This window comes from Arvicanthis niloticus, chromosome 8, assembly GCF_011762505.2.
Source record: "Arvicanthis niloticus isolate mArvNil1 chromosome 8, mArvNil1.pat.X, whole genome shotgun sequence".
Lineage (NCBI taxonomy): Eukaryota > Metazoa > Chordata > Mammalia > Rodentia > Muridae > Arvicanthis > Arvicanthis niloticus.
The window spans coordinates 83835400-83847941 of record NC_047665.1 but is presented as its reverse complement, the minus strand read 5'-3'; the positions used below and the strand labels follow the sequence as shown (position 1 = coordinate 83847941).

The window sequence follows — 12542 nt, the reverse complement described above, 5'->3', positions numbered from 1 at the left end:
AGTATGAGTTTAAAAACAAGTGTGAAATAATTACCTTACATAAGTGTTTGTACATAAGACACATAGGATATCACGAACAATCTGCAAACAGAATCAATCAATAAGACTTCTCCATGACACTCTATAACATGCTGAAACTCCTGCTGCAATAAACCACCCAAACTATCCAAACATACAAGTAGGTTCTTCTCCTTTGTTTTGATTGTTCCTTTGTTTTTGTGTCTTTAGATGTAAATGTCTCCCTGGCCTATGTTGGACTGGAGCTGGTGATCCTTGTGTCTTGCCTTCCTCATCCTGAGATTACAGGTCTGTATCATCAAAATGAACTTATTAAATTAAATTAAAATCTCTCTACTAGTTTGCTTGCAGCTTTAAATTATAAATTTAAGATTAAAACTTTCTAGTGTATTCAATAGGAGTGGTAGAGTAAAATCTCAGTCTATTTCAGCTCTGATGTGCTGCGCTTTATAATGTGAAGGGCTACTTACTAGTGCCAAAACTTTATATTTTGCTGAACAGTGGAGGGATAAATAAATAATCTAAGTGTGGGGGGCCTCTACCATGAACCTTACATGATTTCAGCCTCTAAGTCCCTCCACTTCTTCTTCTTCCTATTTCACCTCTCTTTTCTGCTCACCTAGATTCTTGTTTTACTCAAAACTTTAGATAATTATTCAATAAGTTATTAGTGTATCTTCTCTCTTGACTACTCTTCAATCCAAGGAAGTCACTATAGGGGAATCATCAGTTCTCACGAGAATGTACCAGATGAAGGAGAGATCATAATTTATAGAAAAGTATCTCAAATTCAAGGACAACATAAATATGATATTGAGTCAATATGTGCCAAGTAACATAAATGAAATTATAGTTACATATTCAAGTAGACAACTAGAGAGTATCAATAACAAAATATCAATTTGGAGGAGTTAAATATTTATGCTTTCTCAGTGGAGTCATGCTACATGTGTCATCCTTATTCTATGGTGTTATGTTATAGAAGTAAAAATCTAAATAAACATCAGCTATATTCACAAAGTAAAAAATAAGTCATACAGGATGAAACAAGACTAAAGAGTTGACAAGGAAGAAATAAAAAATTGAACTTTAGTGGCTACAGGTGTGTGTGTGTGTGTGTGTGTATGTGTGTTTCTTTATACGCTTGCGAGTTCAGTTTAGGCAGTACAGTGTTTGCATGCTAATACAATATTTGTTAGTGTCTGTGTTTAATTTTTTAAAAAATAGTAGATCAAATTATCCTTCACTATGCTAGATGGCTCTACATTCAATAGTTACTTTATACTTTATCCTCTGAGCTTAAGTTGAGCCTGTCAAGAATGCCATAGTTTACGTCAATGAAATAAAAACAGGTTCTGTAATATATCTTAACTTTGGGCTTGGGTGGCCCAGGGCATAGGAAGACAGTAGCTTTTGTTCTCATCCAACCCATTCCTGTTTTTCTCTTTGTCCTGACTGCTCCCAGTGGAACAGAACCAAGTCAAATGTAAACAGCAGAGGTGCAGACTTGGAGAGCAGTGCCTGCCTTCATTATTCACAGACTAGTTATATTCTATCCAGAAACACAGGGACAAGGAATGGGGCTTAGGAAGGAACTACATGGAGAGTACATAAAAGTTTTAACTTTAAGCACAACAAATTCTTTCAAGTGGACAACAAATGGAATTGTTGGTGAGGAATCATCGTATCACCATTTACCAAACAGTATAAAATAAATATATGTTGACTTTGGACTCAACTAACAATATAAATAAAGATGGCCCAAAACTGTTAAAAGTACCTTAAGCATTTCTGTTAATAAAGCCTTAAGCCATGAAAATATGCAAGTGAAGTTTTAAAGATAGGTTCTTTTAACATGATATTGTATTCTGTTATAAAAATAGCATCTGTGTAGGTTATGATTTTTTTTTTTTGCTGGCTGTATAAATTTATCCTGTGCACAACTACTTGAAATGGCTGATGATGTCTTTGTGTTTACACCTGTCACTCTCCTTTTCACTTATGGCACATGACATCACCTTTATTCTTCAGATAGTTGTGCAGTGTTTCACACTGCAAGGTCGGGGCTGTCCAAGAGTTGCCATGGTTTGCTTGTCTGTCATACCCTACCCCTAAGGAAATTTAATTATATAGTCAGTGATGGGTAAAAATTACCTTTGAAGGAATAGAACAAAATATCTTTAATAATGTGATTTTTAAAAGCATAGTACCAGATAGAGACATCAATAAACTGATTTATATAGATAAAAAGAATTCATCTTAAGAGACAAGAAGGAATTTGAGCAACTTGCATCAATCTATGATAGTTCTCATAGTGTATCTACAAATGTGATAAATCTTTACATACCTTTTTAAAGATATGATAAGTAATCATTAGGACAAGTGGAAGCAATAATGTTTTTGTGTATCTCAGTGGAGTCTGAAATAGAGTAAACAATTCAAGATGTTTAATTACAAAATTTTACATGGAAGCAGTAAATATCTGTCAAACTAAGTATCACAATAAATTTTGATAAAGATTAAAATTTCTTGTCTTTAGAAAATGTGTGCTTATCAATTCCAGAGTCGAATGCATGTATGAAATTATGAAAGTGGTGATAAAAAGCATCCAACAAAGACAGCAGACTAGGAGGTGTCTTTGTGCCCTGGTTAGGAGGTTGGTTTTAAAATACGAGGCTCTATTTTAAAGGCAGAGAGGAACTTCTGAAATTCACAAAGGTGGTAAAGACCAGCTGAGAAGTATGGAGGAGAAGATTTTTAATATATGTGGTAGTTTAAATAATGCCCCCATGGGCTCACAGATTTGAATACACACACACACACACACACACACACACACTTGAACACAAATGTTGAATCTAAAAAGTACTTGACACAAAATTCCAGAAATTCCAGGATGTAATGAGAAGACTAAACCTAACAATAATAAAACTAGAAAAAGAATAATCCCAGCTCAAAAACCCAAAAAATATATTTTTAAAAAATCATGGGAGAAAATTTTCCTCATCTAAAGAATGACCTGCTTAGAGAACACCAAATAGATGGTACCTGAAAAGACCCTCCCCCTCCACACACACAATAATTAAAACACTGAACAAAAAAGAACAAGGAAAAAATAGTAAACGCTTTAAGAGAAAAGACTAAGTACCATGAAAAGGCAGACCTAACAGTATTATGCCAACAGAGACTCTAAAAATCATATGTGCTTGGGCAGATGTCTTGCAGTCTCTTAAGAGACCATAGATGCCACAGATACCAGCCCAGACTACTATAGCCAGCAAACCTTCAATCACAACAGATGGAACAAACAAGATATTAAATGACAAAATTAAATTTAAAAATAGCTATCCACAAACCCAACCCATTAAAAGCACTAGAAGGAAAACTCCAACCTAAAGAGGTAAATTACACCCACAAAAACACAGGCAATAAATAATCTCATACCAGCACATCCAAATAATGACAACAAACACACATACATACATACATAAACACACACACACACACTACCACCACCACAACCAACAACAAAATAACAGGAATTAACAATCATTAGTCATTAATATCTCTTCAGTATCAATGGGTTCAATTACCCAATAAAAAAGACACAGACTAACAGAATGAATATGAAAGCACAATCCATCATTCTGCTGAATATAAGAAACACACCTCAACATCAAAGATAATAGACATTACATTAGAGTAAAGGATTGGAAAAGAGATTTTCAAGCAATTGGATCCAAGAAGCAAACTGGTATAGCTAGTCTAATATCTAAAAACAATGGACTTCAAACTGAAATTAATTAAAAGAAATGGGGAAGTACATTCTATACTCAGCAAAGAGGGAAAAATCCACCAAGATGACATTTCAAGTTTTAACAGCTATACTCCAAACACAAGAGCACACGGCTTTACTAAAACTTAAATCACACATCAAACCTCACACACTCATAGTGAAAGAACTGCAATACCTGACTCTCACTAATCAACAGGTCATCCAGACATAAACTAAATAGAAAAATAATGTTATTTATGGACATTAATATAACTCAAATGGACCCACCAGATATCTACAGAACACTTCACCAACACATAAAAGAACATATGTTTTTCTCAGTACTTCATGGAACATTCTCAAAAATTGATCACATACTCAGTCACAAAGCAAGTCTCAACACATATAAGAAAATTGAAATAACTCATTGTATTTTATCAAACCACCATGGATTAAAGCTGGACTTCAATGATAACAGAAAAAACAACCTACAAACCTCTGGAGACTGAAAGACTCCCACCTGAATGACCTCAAGGCAGAAGAGAGAAATTGGAGACTTGCTAGAATTCAATAAAAATAAATGCACAACATACTCAAACATATGAACACAATGAAAGCAGTGCTAAGAGGGCAGACAGTTCATAGTACTAAAAGCTTTCATAAAGAAATTGGAGAGCTCTCATACTAGCAACTTAACAGCTCACCTGAAAGTTCTGGAACCAAAAGCAGCAAAGATACCCAAGTGGAGTAGATATCAAGAAATAATCAGATTGAGGGCTGACATCAATAAAGTAGAAATAAAGTAAACAATACAATGAACCAACAAAACAGAGTTGGTTTATGTTCATTGAGGTGGCTGGCTGGATACAAGATTAATTCAAGAAAAATCAGTGGCCCTCCTATATACAAATGACAAAGAAGCTGAGAGAGAAATCAAGGGGAAAACACCCTTCACAATAGCCACAAACAATATAAAATATCTTGGGGTAATTCTAATCAAATAAGTCAAAGTGTTAGATGACAATAATTTCAAGTCTTTGAAGAAAGAAATTGAAGAAGATATAAGGAGATTGAAAGAGCTAGGAAATACTTATTGGTTATCGAGAAATCAGAGCTTGAACCAGCCATCTTCTGTAACCAAGCAAGGCTTCAATTGAAGAAACTGAGACACCAACCAAGCTACAAAACCTTCTACCTACAGTTTGTCCTGTGTGCAGTGTTCTAAGACTGGAGCCTAGCAGAACAGTCATCAAAGAGACAAGAGAGACTTCGTCCAGCATCTGGTGAGAGCTGTAAAGTACCTTGTATCCCTAGGATGAAGCCTACTTGATCGTGGTGAATGATGGTTTTGATGCGTTCTTGGATTCAGTTTGCAAGAATTTTATTGAGTATTTTTATATTGATATTTATAAGCTAAAATGGTCTGAAATTTTTGTGGGGGTGTTGTGCGGTTTAGGTATCAGAGTAATTGTGGCTTCATAAAATGAATTCGGTAGTGTTCCTTCTGTTTCTATTTTGTAGAATAGATTGAGGAATATTGGTATTAGGTTTTCTTAGAAGGTCTGGTAGAACTCTGCACTAAAGCCAGCTGGCCCTGGACTTTTTTTGGGTTGAGAGGTTTTTAATAACTTCATTTCCTTAGGGGATATGGGTCTGTTTAGATATGATCGTATCCTTAGATACTAAAAAAGCATTTGGCAAAATACAAGACCACTTCATATTAAAAGTATTGGAGAGATCAAGAATTCAAGGCCCATACCTAAATAATGAAAGCAATTTACAATAAAGCAACAGCCAATATCAAATTAAATGGGGAGATACTTGAAACAATTTCACTAAAATCAGGGATAAGACAAGAATGCTCACTCTTTCCATTTCTATTCAATATAGTACTCAAAGTTCTAATTAGAGCAATAAGACAACAAAAGGAGATTGAGGGGATACAAATTGGCAAAGAAAAAGTCAAGTTATCACTATTTGCAGATGATAAGATAGCACACATAAGCAACCCCAAAATTTTTACTAGAGAACTTCAACACTGATGAACAACTTCAGCAAAGTGGCTGGATATAAAATTAACTCAAATAAATCAGTAGCCTTCCTTTATACAAATGATAAATGGTCTGAGAAAAAATTAGGAGAAAAAATTCTTCACAATAGTCATAAATAATATAAAATATCTTGGAGTAATATAAAATAACTTTGGGGTAACACAAGTGAACGACCTACATGACAATAACTTAAAGACTCTCAAGAAAAAAATCAAAAATCTCAGAAAATGGAGAGATCTCCCATGCTCGTGGAGTGGCAGAATTAACAGTAAAAATGGCCATCTTGCCAAAAAGCAATCTACAGATTCAATGCAATTCTCATCAAAAGCCCAACACAATTTTTCAAAGACATAAAAAGATCAATTCTCAAATTCAACTGGAAAAGCAAAAATCCCAGAATAGCAAAAACAATTCTTAACAATAAAAGAACTTCTGGGGGAATCACTAATCCTGACCTCAAGCTGTACTGCAGAGCAGTAGTGATAAAAACTGCATGGGAGACCTAGCTGGTCTGCTCCGGTGAAGACATCATATCCTGAACCATCTTAGAACAGCGGTGGAACCATTGCACTAGGAGCAGCAGAGGAACCACTGTACTCAGAGCAGCAGAGAATCCTCTGCACTAAGAGCAGCAGGATTTCAGGATCCCAGAAGCAGCCTGTGTCCCAGGAGCTCTTCCACCCAGGATCTCAGGATAATAGAGACAGCTGGCCTCTGAGGAGTTCTGACACAAGCAAGATAACTGGAAACACAGGCTCCAGTCAGAGACAGTGAATGCAGGTAGTACTAGAAATAATCAGATGTCAAAAGGCAAGCAAAAGAACATAAGCAAGAGAAACCAGTTACCTGGCATCATCAGAACCCAGTTCTTCCAGAATAGCAAGTCGTAGACACCATCACACTGGAAAAGCAGGATTCAGATTTAAAAATCACTTCTCGTGATGATGATAGAGAACTTTAAGAGGGATGTAAATAACTTCCTTAAAGAAGTACAGGAGAACACAGGTAGAAGCCCTTAAAGAGAAAACACAAAAATCCCTTAAAGAATTGCAAGAAAACACAACCAAACAGGTGAAGGAATTAAACAAAACCATCCAGGATCTTAAAATGAAAGTAGAAGCAATCAAGAAATCTCAAAGGCAGACTACCCTGGAGATAGAAAACCTAGGAAAAAAAATCAGGAGTCATAGATGGAAGCATCACCAACAAAATACAAGAGATAGAAGAGAGAATCTCAGGTGCAGACGATACCAAGGAAAACACTGACACAACTGTCAAAGAAAATGCAAAATGCAAAAAGCTCCTAACCCAAAACATCCAAGAAATCCAGGACACAATGAGACATGAAACCTAAGGATAATAGGTTTAGATGAAAGTGAAGATTCCCAACTTAAAGGGCCAGTAAATATCTTCAACAAAATTATAGAGGAAAACTTACCTAACCTTAAGAAAGAGATGCCTATAAACATACAAGAAGCCTACAGAACTCCAAATAGACCAGACCAGAAAAGAAATTCCTCCTGTCACATAATAATCAAAACATCAAATGCACAAAACAAAGAAAAAATACTAAAAGCAGTAAAAGAAAAAGGTAAAGTAACATATAAAGGCAGACCTATCAGGATTACACCAGACTTCTCACCAGAGACTTCAAAAGCCAGAAGACCCTAAGAGAACACAAATGCCAGCCCAGACTACAATACCTAGCAAAACTCTCAATCGCTATAGATGGAGAAACCAAGATGTTCCATAACAAAACCAAGTTTACACAGTATCTCCCCACAAATCCAGCCCTACAAAGGATAATACATGGGAAACTTCAACAAAATGAGGAAAACTATAACCTAAAAAAAGCAAAAAAGTAATCTTAGAACAAACCCAAAAGAAGATAGCTACACAAACATAATTCCACCTATAATAACAAAAATAACAGGCAGAAACAACCACTTTTCCTTAAAATCTCTTAACATCAATAGACTCAATTCCCAATAAAAGACATAGACTAATAGACTGGATATATAAACACTACCTAGAATTTTGCTGCATACAGGAAACACAACTCAGTGACAAAGACAGACACTACCTCAGAGTAAAAGGCTGGAAACAATTTTCCAAGCAAATGGTCCCAAGAAACAAGCTGGAGTAGCCTTTCTAATATCCAATAAAATAGACTTTCAACCAAAAGTTATCAAAAAAGATAAAGAAGGATACTTTATACTCGTTAAAGGAAAAATCTACCAAGATGAACTCTCAATTCTGAACATCTATGCTCCAAATGCAAGGACACCTACATTCATAAAAGAAACTTTGCTAAAGCTCAAAGCACACATTGCACTCCACACAATAATCGTGGGTGACTTCAATACCCCACTCTTAGCAATGGACAGATCATAGAAACAGAAACTAGACAGACACAGTGAAACTAACAGAAGTTATGAACCAAATGGGTTAAACAGATATATGTAGAACATTTCATTCTAAAACAAATGAATATACCTTTTACTCAGCACCTCATGGTACCTTTTCCAAAATAGACCATATAATTGGTCACAAAACAGGGCCTCAAGAGATACAAAAAGTTTGAAATAGTCCCTTGTATCCTATCAGATCACCGCAGACTAAGGCTGGTCTTCAATAATAACAAAAACAATAAAAAGTTCACATACAAGTGGAAACTGAACAACACTTCACTCAATGATGACTTGGTCAAAAAAGGAAGGAAGAAAGAAAAAGAGAGAGAGAGAGAGAGAGAGAGAGAGAGAGAGAGAGAGAGAGAGAGAGAGAGAAAGAAATTAAAGACTTTTTAGAATTTAATGAAAATGAAGACACATCATTCCACAACTTGTGGGACTCCATAAAAGCAGTGCTAAGAGGAAAACTCATAGCTTATGTTCTAAGATCAAGAATTGACTAATGGGACTTCAAAAAATTGCAAAGCTTCTGTAAGGCAAAAGACACTGTCAATAGGACAAAACGGCAACCAACAGATTGGGAAAAGGTCTTCACCAATCCCACATCCGATAGAGAGCAAATATCCAATACATACAAAGAACTCAAGAAATTAGACTTCAGATAACCAAATAACCCTATTAAAATGAGGTACAGAGCTAAACAAAGAATTCTCAACTAAGGAAACTCAAATGGTTGAGAAGCACCTAAAGAAATGTTCAGCATCCTTAGTCATCAGAGAAATGCAAATCAAAACAACCATGAAATTCCACCTCACACCAGTCAGAATGGCTAAGATCAAAAACTCAGGTGACAGCAGATGCTGGCGAGGATATGGAGAAAGAGGAACACTCCTCCATTGTTGGTGGGGTTGCAAACTGGTGCATCCACTCTGGAAATCAGTCTGGCGGTTCCTCAGAAAATTGAACATAGTATTACCTGAGGACCCAGCTATGCTACTCCTGGGTATATACCCAGAAGATGCTCCAACATGTAACAAGGACACATGCTCCACGATGTTCATAGCAGCCTTATTTATAAGAATCAGAAGCTGGAAAGAACCCAGATGTCCTTCAACAGAGGAATGAATACCGAAAATGTGGTACATTTACACAATGGAGTATTACTCAGCTATTAAAAACAATGAATTCGAGAAATTCTTAGGTAAATGGATGGAACTAGAGAATATCATCCTGAGTGAAGTAACCTGATCACAAAAAAAAAAAAAAAAAAAAAAACCACACACACACACATGGTATTCACTCACTGATAATTGGATATTAGCCCAAAAGCTTGAAATAGCCAAGATACAACTCACAGACTACATAAAGCTCATGAAGAAGGAAGAACAAGTGTGGATGCCTGAGTACTTAGAAGGAGTAACAAAATATTCAAGGGAGCAAATATGGAGACAAAGTGTGGGACAGAAACTGAAGGAGGGGCCATCTGGAGACCATTCCACCTGGGTATCCATCCCATGCACAGTCACCAAAGGTAGATGCTGATGTGGATGTCAGGAAGTGCATGATGACAAGAGTCTGCTATAGCTGTCTCCTTAGAGATCTGCCAGAGTCTGACATATTCAGAGGCGGATGCTCACATCTAACCACTGATTGGATCAAGGGGTTCCCAATTGAGAAGTTAGAAGACTGAAGTAGCTGAAAGGGTTTGTAGCCCCCATGTGGAGAGCAACAATACCAACCAACCAGGGTCTAAACCACCAGCCTGGGAGCACATAGGGAGGGACCCATGACTTCATTTGTATATGTAGGGGAGAATGGCCTTGTGGAGCATAGGTGGGAAAGGAGATCCTTGGTCCCATGAAGGCTGAACACTGAATGGGGGAGAATTCAAGGGTGGGGGAGGTGGGAGTCAGGGGATAGGTCCGGACACATCCTCATAGAAGTAGGAGGAGGTGGGATGGGATAGGAGGTTCCTGGGTGGTAGGGGCAATAGTGTAAGGGAATAAAATCTGAAATGTAAATATAATATCCAATAAAAAAAGAAGGGGAGTAACAAAATACTCAAGGGAGCAAATATGGAGACAAAGTGTGGGACAGAAACTGAAGGAGGGGCTGTCTGGAGACCATTTCACCTGGGTATCCATTCCATGTGCAGTCACCAAAGGTAGATGCTGATGTGGATGTCAGGAAGTGCATGCTGACAGGAGCTTGATATAACTGTCTTCTTAGAGGTCTGCCAGTGACTGACATATACAGAGGCAGATGCTCACAGCTAACCATTGAACTGATCATGGGGTTCCCAATGGAGGAGTTAGAGAGAAGACTGAAGTAGCTGAAAGGGTTTGCAGCCCCATGTGGAGAGCAACAATGCCAACCAACCAGAGCCCCCAGGGTCTAAACTACCAGCCTAGGAACACATAATGAGGGACCCATGGCTCCAGCTGTATATGAAGGGGAGGGTGGCCTTGTAGGCCATAGGTGGGAGAGGAGATCCTTGGTCCCATGAAGGCTGGATGCCCAGTGTGGGAGAATTTGATGGTCAGAATGTGGGAGTAGGGGTGTGTGTGGGGGCATCCTCATAGAAGCAGGAGGAGTGGGGATAGGGTAGGGGGTTCCTGGGTGGTATGGAAATGAGGTAAGGGTATAACATCTGAAGTGTAAACAAAATATCCAATTTTTTAAAAAACTGCATGGGATTGGTACAGAGACAGACATGTTGATCAGCGGAATCAAATTAAACACCGAGAAAACCACACACTTAATCTTTGACAATGTACCCAAAAATATACAATGGAAAAAAGAAAGCATCTTCAACAAATGGTTCTTGTCTAACTGACAGTCTGTATGTAGAAAAATGAAAATAGATCAATATTTGTCACTTTGCACAAAGCTCAAGTCTAAATGGATTAAGGACCTCAACATAAAACCAGATACACTGAATCTAATAGAAGAAAAAGTGGGAAAGAGCCTCGAACTCATTGGCACAGGGGGAAATTTCCTAACCAGAACTCCAATGGCTCACACTCTAAGATCAAGAACTGCTAAATGAGACCACATGAAACTGGATAGTTTCTGTCTGCAAAGGACAGAGCCAAGAGGACAAATTCGCAGCCTACAGATTGAGAAAAAAATCTTCACCAACCCCATATCTGATAGAGGGCTAATATCCAAAATATATAAAGAATTCAAGACGCTAACCACCAAGAAATGAAACAATCAAAAAAAAAAAAAAAACTGGGTATAGAACTAAACAGAGAATTCACAACAGAGGAATCTCAAACGGCTGAGAAGCACATAAAGAAATATTCAAAGTCCTTAGTAATCAGGAAAATGCAAATCAATGACCCTGAGATTCCACCTCACACCAGTCAGAATGGCTAAGATCAAAACTCAGGTGAAAGCAGATGCTGGTGAGGATGTGGAAAAAGAGAAACACTCCTTCATTGTTATCGGGATTGCAAGCTGGTACAACCACTCTGGAAATCAATCTGGAGGTTCCTCAGAAAATTGGAAATAGATCTACCTGAAGACCCAGCAATACCACTCTTGCGCATATACCCAAAAGATGTCCCATCATGCCACAGGGGCACATGTTCCACTATATTCATAGTGGCCTTATTTGTGATACTCAGAAGCTGGAAACAACCAAGATGTCCCACAACAAAAGAATAGATTCAAAAATTGAGGTTTATTTTTAGAATGGAATACTACTCAGCTATTAAGAACAAGGACATCCCAAATTTTACAGGCAAATGGATGGAACTAGAAAATATCATCTTGAGTGAGGTAATTCGGACCCCAAAGGACATGCATGGTATGCACTGACTAATAAGTGGATATTAGACAAAAAAGTACAGAATACCCAGGATACAATCCACAGAACTCAAGAAGGATAACAAGCCAAAGGACACAAGTGAGAATGCCTCTTGGGAAGGAGAAGAAAGCAATCACAGGAGGGGGGAGGAAGGGACATGGATCGAAAGGAGACAGGAAGGGGAAGAGAGGAACATCATTATGTATTGGAGCGAGGAACAGGATTGAAGCCCTGAGGGCCAGCAGAAAGCAAGGAAACAAGCAATCTCAGAAGGTAGGAGGCAAGGGGACACTCTGGAATGTTCCAGAGACCTGAGTGGTAAGAGACTCTCAGGTATCGAAGGAAGGGACCTTAGATGAAATGCCCTACAGAGGGCAGAGGGAACTTGTAGAGTTCAGCTCCAGTAGAAAGACATGGCATCAAGTGAAGGGATAGGGTTGCCATCCCACAGTCAAAAACTCTGACCCAGAATT

General features: G+C 37.7%; 1 protein-coding gene across 1 annotated transcript in view; it reads right to left on the bottom strand.

The window, feature by feature from the left end:
* LOC117713860 (putative C-mannosyltransferase DPY19L2) overlaps positions 1–12542 on the bottom strand; it is a 107071-nt gene that overhangs the window by 29282 nt on the left and 65247 nt on the right. The window contains exons 15-16 of the mRNA XM_034510369.2: positions 2366–2437; positions 35–81 (exon numbers count right to left, since the gene is read on the bottom strand). Coding sequence (XP_034366260.1) covers positions 35–81; positions 2366–2437 — 119 coding nt within the window. The remainder of the gene's footprint in view (positions 1–34; positions 82–2365; positions 2438–12542) is intronic.